General features: G+C 35.6%; 1 protein-coding gene across 2 annotated transcripts in view; it reads left to right on the forward strand.

The window, feature by feature from the left end:
- LRBA (LPS responsive beige-like anchor protein) overlaps nt 1-13486 on the forward strand; it is a 600455-nt gene that overhangs the window by 154651 nt on the left and 432318 nt on the right. For both annotated transcript variants that reach the window (XM_056119139.1, XM_056119141.1), the window contains exon 33: nt 4419-4480. In XM_056119139.1, the coding sequence (XP_055975114.1) occupies nt 4419-4480 (62 nt within the window). The remainder of the gene's footprint in view (nt 1-4418; nt 4481-13486) is intronic.

The following is a 13486-nucleotide window of genomic DNA, read 5'->3' on the forward strand; positions in this document are numbered from 1 at the left end:
AACAACGGGAGGACTGTGCTATTCACTGTGCTGTTCAGTATATTCCATTATAACCAATGAAAATTTCATTGCTTCAGATTAAAAAAAATACTTAAAAAATAATTTTTTAAAAAAAGTTATTGCATAACAATTGTGATGGAGGATGATGGCCACCGAGCCACCTGGGAGAAGCAGGCGGAGGGGTAACACCCTTTCCCTCCGGGGGTGGCCTGGCGACAGTAACCTACTATGGGGTCCAGATATATTTCTGCCAAAAGCCGCTGGGTTTCGAGACTTGTTTCTGAGTCTCTGGGATCATGGCCGATAAGCAGCTTGATCAGGAGCCAGAGAGGCCGTTCATGGGCAATGACTTGGGGTCTTGTTGGAACGAGTAGGACAGGACCAGTTCCACCCCCATCCTGTGAGGCCCAACAAGTTTTGTTACTGCGGGCCCAAGCCTGACTGTCCAATGGCTTCTGAAAGATGATAGCCACCAAGCTGCCAAGGGGGAGCAGGCGGAGTGACAACATCCTTTCCCCCCCTGGGGTGGCCCGGCGACAGTAACTTACTGTGGGGTCCAGATGCCAAATGCCACTGGGTTTCGAGATTTGTTTCTCAGTCTTGGGGATCATGACTGTTAAGCAGCTTGATCAGGAACCAGAGAGGCCATTCGTGGGCGATGACTTGGGGTCTTGTTGGTGTGGGGAGGACAGGACTGGCTCCATCCCCATCCCGTGAGGCCCTGCGTCTCATCACTGCGGGCCCAAACCTGACTGTCCAGTAGCCTCTGGAGGATGGTGGCCACTGGGCTGCCAGGGGGAACAGGCCAAGGCACGAAACCTATTCCAACCTGGGTTGGCCCAGCACCAGTAACCTACTGCAGGGACCAGATGCATTTCTGCCAAAAGCTGCTGGGTTTTGAGATTTGTTTCTGAGTCTCTGGGATCATGGCCATTAAGCAGTTCAATCAGGAACCAGAGAGGCCATGCCTCCGATTTTATAGCTGAGCTGGAGGTGGTTTGTGGGTGTATTTCCCACATACCTAACTTTTGGCCGTTTACTTTCTTGGTAAACTTTGCCCCAAGTTTTTGGGGTCTGGCCAAAGGCACAGCAGCAATTTTTGGGTATCTGGAAGTCTGAAGGTGCCATCAGGCAGGTAGGGTGTTTGCCTTGCGCGCGGCCAACATGGCCAACCCGAATTCGATTCCTCCGCCCCTCTCGGAGAGCCCAGCAAGCTACCAAGAGTATCTGGCCCACACAGCAGAGCCTGGCAAGCTACCCGTGACGTATTCGATATGCCAAACACAGTAACAACAAAAGTCTCCAATGGAGACGTTACTGGGCCCGCTCGAGCAAATTGATGAACAACGGGAGGGCTGTGGCCGTGACCGTGAACTCACTGAACTTATTAATGAGTATATCTTTTTGCTGAATTTCCACCTCCATCTCAGTAGCGTCAATCTCTATGGTTTACTAATATTTGTTACTGGGAAATAAAACAAATGTAATTTTTCCTTTGTTTCATATGTGAATGAAATCATACCGTTTTTGTTGCTCTCTAGCTTAGTTTACGTAGACTATTATACATAGAATTTACATAGAATAATATATTATAAACAGAATGGGAGACTTACACCGAAGAATGGTAGAGATGAGTACCAGGAGGTTTGCTCCACGACTTGGAAGCCAGCCTCACATGCTGGGGGGAAAGGCAGCTCAGATAGAGAAGGGACCACCAAGTAAAGGGTGCTTAGAGGGCCTGCTCAGGATGGGAGATGCGAGCTGATAGTAGACTATAGACCGAACATGATGGCCACCCAATACCTATCTTGCAAACCACAACATCCAAAAGGAGAGAGAGAGCGAAAGGGAATGCCCTGCCACAGAGGGGGGTTGAGGTGGGTTGGTGGGAGGGATCCTGGGACCATTGATATTGGAGAATGTGCATTGGTGGAGGAACGGGTACTCGATCATTGTATGACTTAAATGTAAGCACGAAAGTTTGTAAGTCTGTAACTGTACCTCACGGTGATTCATTTAAAAATAACCAATTTAATATTAAAAAGAGAATAATAGCCTGGCAAGCTACCGAGAGTATTTCACCTGCAAGGCAAAGCCTGACAAGCTACCTGTGATGTATTCGATATGCCAAACACAGTAACAACAAGTCTCACAATGGAGATGTTACTGGGCCCACTTGGGCAAATCAATGAACAATGGAGGGCAGTGACAGTGACAGTGTAATACTATAATAATAATATATAGGTCCATTCATGTTGTTGCAACTTGCATAATTTTATTAATTTTTATTTATTTTTGGGTCACCCCCGGTGATACTCAGGGGTTACTCCTCCTGGCTCTGCACTAAGGAATTACTCCTGGCAGTGCTCCGGGGACCATATGGGATACTGGGAATCAGTCCTGGGTCAGCCGCGTGCAAGGCGAATGCCCTATTCACTATGCTATCACTCCAGACCCCAATTTTATTTATTTTAATTGAATAGTATTCTGTTGTTTATATGTATACCATTTTTACCTAGTCTTTTGAGAATGAGCCTGCAGATTATTTTTTAATATATTTATTTATTTTGGGGTTTTGGGTTAGATCCAGCAGTACTCAGAACTTACTCCTAGGTCTGTGCTCAGGGATCATTCTTGGCAGGCTTGGAAGATCTTATGGGGTTTTGGGGATTGAATGATAGGTCACCCAAGTTCAAGGCCAGAGACTACCCACTGCTCCAGCCCCTGTGTTATTTTCTATTATAGTTTAGGGAATATGGTTATGGTGTTAAGTGTAAAACTCTGGTATACAGAGTTACTGCACACTACCACCTAAGTGGCACTTAGGTCATTCCCAACTCTAGGCTTACATATATAATGCTGCAATGAAGTTGGGGTGGGCTGGAGCGATAGCACAGAGGGTAGGGCGTTTGCCTTGCAAGCAGCCAACATGGCCAACCCAAGTTTGATTCCTCCCCGCCTCTCGGAGAGCCCGGCAAGCTACTGAGAGTATCTTGCCCACACGGCAAAGCCTGGCAAGCTACCCGTGAGGTATTCAAGATGCCAAACACAGTAACAACAAAGTCTCACAATGGAGATGTTACTGGGCCCGCTCGAGAAAATCAATGAACATCGGGAGGACAGTGACAGTGACAGTGCAGTTGAGGTGTGCATGTCTCTTCAAATTAGTGTTTTTGTGCTGTTTGGATAAGTAAGTTGAAGTTTAACCTGCTTAACTTGAATGCTGTTTGTAGACTATGGATTGTCAATATATGCCTTGATTATTTATGAGACATCATGATTAAAAGTGGGAAGGAAAGTGGTCTAAGAGAGATAGCTAAGATTATGTGGGCTGGGCATAAGCATTGCATGCAGGAAGCATGAATTCTGTCCTTGCTTCGTCACCTGAGCATCTGCAAGAGTGACCCCTGAGCACAAAGTCTGGTGCCCCTGGGCACAGCCAGATGAAGCACTCTCTCTCCTCCACCCTGCAAAAGCAAGAGGGTTGAAGAAAGGAATTAGGATAGAATACCTTCAAGTGATTTAATGGAAGAAAAATGAAGGTAATTCTGCTGGATATGTATGCATGCCAAGAACTTGTTGTTTTAGTTGTTTTATTCTAGACCCTATATTTTATTTGCTTAGAAATCTATAGAATGAAAATGCATTTTTTCCTGATTTATAGGAACTTAGTGCTTTTAATTACTAAAATTTCTTTTAAAAATTTCAATTACAGAATGTCTGAACTATTTTAGACTTTATTGGTAATCATAAGTAAGTAATTTTTTGGACAAGTATTAACTGTATACAAGTTTCTTTTTGAAATGGTTTTGGTGAACTAAAAGGCAACATAAGAGAAACCTGTGTATGAATTTATTTATAAGAAATCAAAAATATATAGCAGACAGCAGCTTATACTTCTGTTTAAGGTTTCTTGTGAGGTCATAGGTCAGGGTACTAATAAGAGTGTTTGGGATGTCTGCTGCCATGAAACAAAATGGAAACTTGATTGATAGCTAGAGGGTTGAAGGGAGAGAGTGTGGTGGAGAAAGCAAAGGTCAGGGAGCCATTTCCCTTCCTGCATGTATAACAACTCTGCCCAAAACAAAATGTAGATGATGTTGATCAATATGGCATGTGTTGTGCACATTTCTATGAGTATTACGAAATGTTATTGTACCTGAAGTTGTAATAAATGTTTTCATACTTTGAAAGCTGAAAAGAAATTTACCCCCAAAATGTTGGTAGTTTTGATGACAAGTTTAAAGTAGTTACAGAGGATCTGTCTATCCATATTTTACATGTGTACAGGCTTTGTTCATAACAAGATTTAAAATTTTATTTTTAAGCCCTATTTGTACAAGGTTCTTTAACAAGTAAATTCCTTGTATTTCTTTTTCTTTTTGTAACTTTATTTTTTAAAATTCTCTTCAAAATAGGTTTGGTTTGCATGAAGTCTAGTAGTTCAGTTGTGGAGTTGGTTATGCTGCTATGTTCTCAGGTGAGTGTCATGAATGAAGTTGAATGAAAAGTAATTTCTTGATTTCTTTATTTTTCAAGGATATTTTAGTTGTTTTATTAGAAAATTTTACTGTAATAGTTTGAGTTTGAGCAAACTTATATTTGCATCAGAAAGAAATTACTTCTTATCTTTGAATTTTGAAGTGATTTTCAACCAAATGATTTCAAAGTTACTGCAAAGAGGAAACGTGGATGAATGAGAAGTATAAATTTTAAAATCACATTAAAAAGTGTCCAGATTAAGTAGTCTTCATTTTGATGCCTATTTCCCTGCTATGTATATGAAGGTTAAAGAAACAAATTTATTTTTATACCTTGTGTAGTGGCATTTTAACTCCCATGGGAATAATGGGTTTACTTCCTTTTTATGCAGAGGTTATAAAATGAGTGATAAATAATTTTGAATTCTTGTCATTGCTAATTGTTTTTGACGTAGAGAGTATACTTAGAAAAAAATCAACAAAAATATTGGTAAGATGCAGCAAATTAATTTTTAAAAGCAAAATAATTAATTTTACTGTTTAGCATCCTTACATTCAATATAATAAGCTTTATTTTTAAACAAAGAATGTAAATGTCATGTAGTCTGTGATGTTTTCTGTTTTTCAATTAATCAGATGAATGTTTTTTTGAGAGTTTTCTTTGTAGTCTTTTAAAAATGATATCTTGCTGGTAGTAAATTCCCCTACTTAAAACTTTAAAATAGCCTTTTTTAATAGGAAGGATATTGGTCTAGAGGTCAAGGGTTCTGACCCGTTTCAAAACCTTTGACCTTCATTTACAACTCTTCTGGCTTACTTGCCTGACAAATAAGGATAATGTAAAATTAATGTTTCTTTACATCGATTTATTCATTTTAGTGCCTATATTGCCAAATTTATTTAGACTGTGCTGATGGACATTTCATGAATACAAATTAAAGAATCATAGAAGGTGTGAAAAATCAATACAATGCGTTGTCAATAAAATGCAATAAGAACAATTACTTTCAGAGATTACACCTAATGGCTTTTTATAATGAAGTTGTGAAATCATAGTTATGGTTTTAGTGGGTTTATTATTCTCAGATTTAGTGAGAAGAATGTTTTTATAATTTAATCATAATTTGATTTTTAAATTTTATTTTAGAAAACTTTATTTCTTTAAAAGTGAACTGGAGAGCATTTCTCACTAAATAATTAATTTGTTTTGAAGAAATTTCTTATTTATTTATATGCTATTTCTATACTTTCAAGAAATTCTCCTTTGTAAAGTAGCATTAGTTGCAATTTTTGATATTTCTCCATAGGCATACTAATTTGTTGTTCATAGTGAGATAATTGTTTTATGAGTGAATGTTAATAAAAATTCACTTTCTAATTTTAAATAGTACATATATATTTGGTATATGAAAGCTATTTCAAGTATAGTATATTCCACAGTTAATGTTAGAAGCTGAAAACAAAACAATATGCTTAAATATACCTGTGTGTCATGTATGTTTCACCATGATTTAAAACTAGTTAATCAAGTGGGATATGAAGATTACTTATAGTAAGTTGCAAAAGTCATATCTGAGTTTTTTCCAAACAAAATACATTAATGGTTATTTTAAAATCCTAACCTTTTTTTTGGGAGTTCTTCAAAAGATCTGTGGCATCTCTATAAGATGTGGCATAGTGTGAAAAATGATGTGAAAAATGAAGCCAGAATTAGCTCCAGATGTATACAGATTGTTCTGGGGTGATAATTACATTTTTCACTTTGAATTTTCCTAATTCAAAGAGGTCACATTGGCAATCACAAAAGTGATTTGTTTTGTTACCAAGTGAACTGTCTTTTCCTACATGAACCTTAAGAAATATGAAATTGAATTTGTAGTCGACATTTTGCAGATACTGGGTGGGGACGACTTGAGTTTGATTGATAATATTTTTCAGTCTGAGATGGGGTGGGAAGTGGAAAGCTACCATCTTGCTAAAATTTTAATTAATTTTTTAAGAGGAGATGGAGAGGATTGAGTGCCAAAGATCGAAAGATCAGGTCAAAAACTCCTTCTTAATCACATAAGTAATGAGATATGCTTATGAATTTAACATCTGCAAATTTGATTTAAAACTTTACAAATTAGTTGTTGTTAATTTTTTGACAGTCATCAATGTTCTGGTTACTTTTCTTGAATTCATTCAAAACTTATTTTCTTTTTTGTACTCTTTTTGCTTATTGGTTGATTTTTAAAATTTATCTCTATTTCTTCTTTTTAAAGAATATTTTGTTGAGGTTGTATTATATACTTGTTGAAACTTTGGCTTCTTCAATACTTTTTCCACAGGCTGCATCCTTGTACCATGCTCAGCATAGAATAAGTGTGTTTTCAAAGTATTCTTTTCCCTGTGGTTTATCTGTTTTACTGCTGAAATTTTAAACATATCTCATTATGTTTTAAACTCTGAATCTATGTAGAACTTCTTATCTTCAATAGCATTCATTTTAAATGAGGTATTTTATGTCAGTCATATTTAGTTTAGATTTTCAGAACAAATATAATGACCACATTAGTTTGATGTTACAGTATATTTCCTTAAAACATTAACTGTGATTATATTTTCCAGTATTGTTACAGAGTTGACTAGTCACCATTTTATGTTTTACATAATTTAGATAATGTATAAAATTGATGTAAAATGTTACTTAAAGTTGAAAACTTTGTAACACTCAGCACTCTCAATTTTAGTATGGTTAATATATAAGGTTTATTAAGTTAGGTTTATTTGTATGTTGAACCCTCATTAAATAAAAAAAAATAGGTACTTAAAGTCTAATGCCTTATTTGAATTTTCCTGACTTCTTTAAAAGTAAGACTGTATACATTCTTTGGGAAGTAGTGTACTATCTGATGCATAGAAAAAATTGAAGCTCTCAATTATATTTCAGATTCACTTTTTCAAAGACATGCATTGTATTTGTCCTCAGTATTTGTTATGTATATAGATAGCCTTGTAAGCAAATATATGAATTTAAAGCAAATGTTAAATGAATATTTCAAGTAATATTACTCCAGCCTTGTGTAAAGTGTGTCTTGCTTGTTTGACATTAATATCATTTTTGAAAGAATTGACATTGCATTCAAGGCCACTTTATAAAAGCGTTGCGTGGCTCATCCTAATTCAGTCTGACATACATTCCAATAACACTACCTCCCTTCTTGGGTTTAAAGCTAAATTTATGACTGTGCATTGTGAAGTGCATCATTTAAAAATGGTTTCAGCCCAAAACATCTAATAAATAAATAATGTGTATGGCTACTCAGTAGTAGACTTTCTAGACTAGAAATCATTCCATCGGATACTCAACAGTCCACTATCGGAGAGGGCTGTCAGATAAATCTTATGGTAGCTGCATTCATGTCCTGTAAATCACATATTATTGTCTGAGCCTTCTGCCAGGTCATCTATTCTTTTCCCATTTATCAGAAATGCATAAAGTACATAGAAAAACTAGAAGCACCATAGAGTCTGACCTGGCATCCTGTCTGAGTAATTAGTAGCAAAAGTTAATTTAAAATATTGTATTAGAATAATAATGGCTTCAAAAAATTTTCATCAACTATGTAGATTGCTAATATTTGGGGCGATATTTCCTTTCTATGATGCAAGTTTCTTTGATGAAAGATTTATTACTTTAATTACAGTGTTGCTCTGTCACAAAATTTTTAATATAGAAGTTAATGTTTTTATTAATATCCATATGATATTGCCATTGTTAGGATTTTTTAATGTTAGCTTTGGTTTGAATTTTTGTCAATTGAAAAATTTTCACTGGATTTTATGAGTCATTTTTCTCCTTTCACTTCTATAATTTCTTTTTTCTAAGTCTAGTTTTTTTTAAGTTCTTTAAAAAATATGCAACATTAGTGTTTATGCTTTTGACTTTTTATTTCATGACCTTTTTATTTTTATGGTTGTGATGAATACAGTAAGCAAATTAGAGAATTCCAAAAAGTGGGGGGAAAAAAAGCAAGTGTGCTATGCATCAAGGCATAAGGATTTTTCTTTCATCCGACCCCCTTTTCTGTTTGGATCTCATCTAGATCATTTTTATTTTATAGTTGTTCTCAAACTATGTTGAACTAATTCAATTTACTCAAATATGTTAGAATGTTTTTTTGTCTTTGGCGTATGCTTTTTCTCTTCTTCAAATGTAATGGTTCCTAATTGTTGGTTTCTTCTCTTCATTCAAAATTCAGCTTAATCTCTTCTTGGAACATTTTGTTATATATGGTTGATATATTTTTGCTTGTCTTAATTTTACAACCCTTCATAGAAAGTGCCACAGATTGGAACTCTAAAGATAGTACAGAAAACTTGCATTCTCCAGACCCCAGTTGGAACCACAGCACCTTTTATGGTGCCCTGAGAGTCCACCAGAAGTGATCCCTCAGCACAGAGGTGGAGTAAGCCCTGAGCACTGCACAAGTGGCCCCCCAAACAACAACAACAACAACAACAATAATAATAAATACCGCAGATTGAAAGTATGCATTTGTTAGCTTGCTGCTTTTGTAATTGCCCCTGGTTCTAACTATACTCTAGACTCTGTATGGATAACAATAATTCCTGTTTTGCCCATTGCAATATAATTCCTGGCACATGATGACTGCTCAATGGATATTTATGGAATAAATAAATAATTCCAGCTCCTCACTAAATTGCATCTCTCCTGGAAAGATTTCTCACTCCTCTTTCCTTACAACTCTTAGTGTAGTATTCATCCTAAGCAGCTCTCTTTGACCCACAGCATACTGACCTCCTTTCTCCCAGTAGTGCTCCCCTGGGGGACGGGCACACAAGTGGTACTTGGTGCTTACTCCTGGTGGAAATCTGGGGACCTGCAAGAAGGAGAAATGCCCCACTCGTTAGACTGTCTCTCTGACCCTAATCTAATTTTCTCATTTTAAAATTCACTGTTTGGGTTTTATTTTGTTTTGGGGCCACATCCGGTGGTGCTCTGTGTGTGGACAATTCACAGAGGTGCTCATGGGTAACTCAGTACAGTGCTTGAGGAACCAGGTGATCTTTGGGGATCAGAGCTGGGACTCCTGCATGCAAAGCCTGCATATCAGTCCTTTAAGCCATTTTCCTACCCCCTGTCTCGTTCTTCATTTAAATTGTTTGTGATTTCTATTTCTCTGCCACTAGACTGAGTTTCTTAAAGGCAAATGCCATGCTTACCTAATATCTCCAACATCTACCATGTGTAATTATTGTTAACACAAATATTTATATAATTGTATGATTGGTAGATAAATAATGTTAAATATAAATCTTCATATAAATCTTGCCTTCTGATCTATTTCATTATTGTAATACCCTTATATTTTATATTATTACTAGACTTATTTTTAGAGTAATTTATTTTGTCGCTACCAGGTAACTATGGTAATGCTCATTTATAAATTGAGTCTTAGTGTTTGAGGTTTCCTTCAACTTAATCAGATTCAACTCTTTCTTTAAAATCAAATTTACTTAGGCACAATTTATATATATATATGTACATACACTTAAATGTAATTGTTGATAAGTTTTGATGTTTACATAAATTACATTTTCTTATATTTGAGTGTAGGTTTAGTATTTAATATTGTTTGTTTACATACTCAGAGAGTGCCTACTTAGGGTACATTTCAACTTTTTTCACTAAAATTTCCTCTCCTATATTAAGAAAATGGTACAGTTTCTTAAAAAAAGAAATGATTTTTTAAAAATTGAATCACTGTGAGATATAGTTACAAAGCTTTCATGATTGAATTTCATTCAAACAATGATTGAATACCCATCCCTCCACCAATGCTCAAAAAGAAATGATTGAGCCAATTCAGAAAGGATTATTTTTTAACCAGCCACAAAATATAAATTTGGTGTGTTTCTTATTGGAAATATAAATGTCTTTTTAAATTTCCATGTCCATTAATTTTTAAGTCTGTAAGGAAATCCTGGGTTATGGAGGGTTTTTTAAAAATTTTTTTTAAAATAACACCATGAGGAGTCTATTGATACTTTTAGAATTTTCTGATTTTTCTGCCACACTCAAATTCTTTTCTCTTTGCAGAAGTTTTTATTCATATATCTACTTGAGCCTTCATCCTTTCCATCCTTTCTGTTTCCAATTGATGCCAAAGGATATTTCTGCATTTACTGTCAATCTCCTTCTTCAAAGGAAACTGTAATATAGTTACAATTATAAAGTAATGTAGAATTTTATAAGGTGATTTCTTAAATTTTTTTGTAATAATTTTATAAATCTTAAAAAAATTCTTTTAAGAATTTTAGAGGAAATGCAGTCAGAACATAGGACAGGGAATCAAGTTAGAGACAGAACACAGTATCTTTGCCCATTCTTATTTATTCCAATGCTGATTTTGTTTATGTTTCTAATTAGATCATCTTAGTCTTATTTGATTCTGTGTGAAAACTTTTTCCAGATTACATCTTTCTTTATAATTTTATCAGGATCAATAGATACTAAAATTCTTCAGGTATTCTCATTGTTCACTTCTTAAAACTTCACTTCTTTGTTCACTTCACTTCCATGGTGGGATTTGTAGGAGCCATGTTCTAACTTCGCCAGTTCTTTTGCACTAGCCACGTTTTCTAGTTCAGAAGTCCAATTGTGTGAAATAATAGAGGTGACAAGAGGACATGATACCATAATGCAGAGGGGGGGGAGAGAGAGAGAGAGAGAGAGAGATGGAGAGAGAGATATGGAGAGAGACGGGAAGACAGAGAGAGAGAAGGGGGGCTTAGAGGGGTGGGAGGGAAACTGGGGACACTGGGCCGGGATATTACACTGATGGAGGGATGGGTGTCGGAACATTATGTGGCGGAAAACCAATCATGAACAATTTTGTAAATAAATAAATTTAAAAAAAAGACATGGTAGTTAATGGAAATATCTTGGAAAAATCTTGATTTAAGTTTGATTTTGTTACCTATTTTTCCTTAAAGCCACCTCAAAGTGTTTCACATGTGTGTTTATCTGTATAATATATGTATAATAATGTGTATTATAAATGTGTATGACTGGATTATTAGCACATACGACCACAGAAACCTTGTTTTTAAAGAAGATTTTACATGGCTAATTGTATTTTCCCATTCAAAATCAGATATAATCATACAGCATTATAATTAAAAATGAAAATTTAAGTATTGATGGATTATTTTTGATACTATGTAACTGAAAAATTTTCTTAACCATATACTTTTGGAAGTATAAAATAATGAAAATAAACAACTATATCAGTGAAGAGTTTTGATTGGAAATAACAAAAATAATCCCCACCCCAAAATAGAATCTAAAATAGTGGAAGTCTTTATATTTTTAGAATCCCAATTTGGTGAGTTTATAAGCAAATACAGAACGAAATAGGAATGTCACATGGGAGTTAGAAATGAGTCAGATTCCGATAGACTGTATACTGTATTATAAGATCTTTATATTTTAATTGAGAGTAGCCAAGCCAGGTTCGATTCTTCTGCTCCTCTCGGAGAGCCCGACAAGCTACTGAGAGTATCTCACCTGCACGGCAAAGCCTGGCAAGTTACCCATGACATATTCAATATGCCAAACACAGTAACAAGTCTCACGGTGGAGATGTTACTGGGTCCGCTTGAGCAAATCGATGAACAATGGGAGGACAGTGCTACAGTGCTACTAATTCTGTGAAGTAGGGTTATATTCTTGTATTAACACTTGCAGAACACCTCTAAGCTTTATAGAATAAGAAAGGTCTAGCTATCTGAAGTCATTGGAGTGCAGAAATGCAGGCAGATCTTGGAAATATGTCAAGTCTTAGAAAGCATTACAAAGTGGGTTTCTTCCTATCTTACAATTTCTTGCCTGAAAGCAAGATACCTTCAGAACATAAAATGGTTAAAACTCCTGTCAAAAATCTTACATCTTGAGTTTTGAAAATCACAATAGAGTTTGAGACAGCTATAAGAACTGAAGATTTAAGTTAGTGATTAAATAGAGAGCTAAGAAGCAAGGATAGTGTGACAGTCCTAACATTTTAAGGTATCAAGTATGCTAGTACCTCAAAATTACACAAGCACAGACCAGAGTAAAACATCCCCATGGGAAATAGCTCAAGACAGGAGTTTTGGCTGACTCTCTGAATAAAGAATGAAAAATGTTTAAAGGGTTAGAGATAGGACCGGAGTAACATCCAAACTAGGAGGGATTTGGGGGGTGGGGGGGGGGGCAAGAACATGTGATTCGTAAGCTCTTCATGGCACTCATGTCTCACTATTAAATTTCTACCCCAAGCATGATTTTTAATATTAAAATGAGGGAAAGGGTCAGTTATGGGTCAAAAGTATTCAGTCTTGACATACGCTGGTTTAGTCTGATTCCCTCTGTCCAGTTAAACACAAATTAATCCAGGTTTATGTAGAAGCAATCATTAATGGGGGTGGGAATTTATCCTCTTACAATCTGAATCTTTCACATGTAAGGATACTTTTGGAATTAACATCAAAATTTCTATGTATTTACTACATTGTAAAAATAGTTATGTAATATTTCCCCTTTTACTGTAAAGTAGAATAAAATTATTAATTTAGTTAAAAAATTTAAAGTAGAATAAAAGTATTTCAAATTTTGTTAACTCCAATTAATCATCAATTCTTACCTTAGATGTTGCCCATCATTATAAGTTAAGAGTATGAACTTCATAACACATAAAATGTGAGGACATGGCATTGTAGAATAGTTAAATTTATGCATGTAAGTTTTTAGCACTTATGGTATTTTATTTTTTCTGTAATACTGAAAATTTCTTGAGGGCAGGAAATTATTTTTAATTTAGTTTTTAATTGTATTACAGTGAGATATACAGTTACAGAATTGTTTATGATTGAATTTCAGTCTTACAGTGTTCCAACACCCACCCCTTCATCAGTGTACATTTCCCACCAGCAATGTCTCCAGTTTTCCTCCTGTCCTC

Source organism: Sorex fumeus, unplaced genomic scaffold (assembly GCF_029834395.1).
Source record: "Sorex fumeus unplaced genomic scaffold, SorFum_2.1 ptg000039l, whole genome shotgun sequence".
Lineage (NCBI taxonomy): Eukaryota > Metazoa > Chordata > Mammalia > Eulipotyphla > Soricidae > Sorex > Sorex fumeus.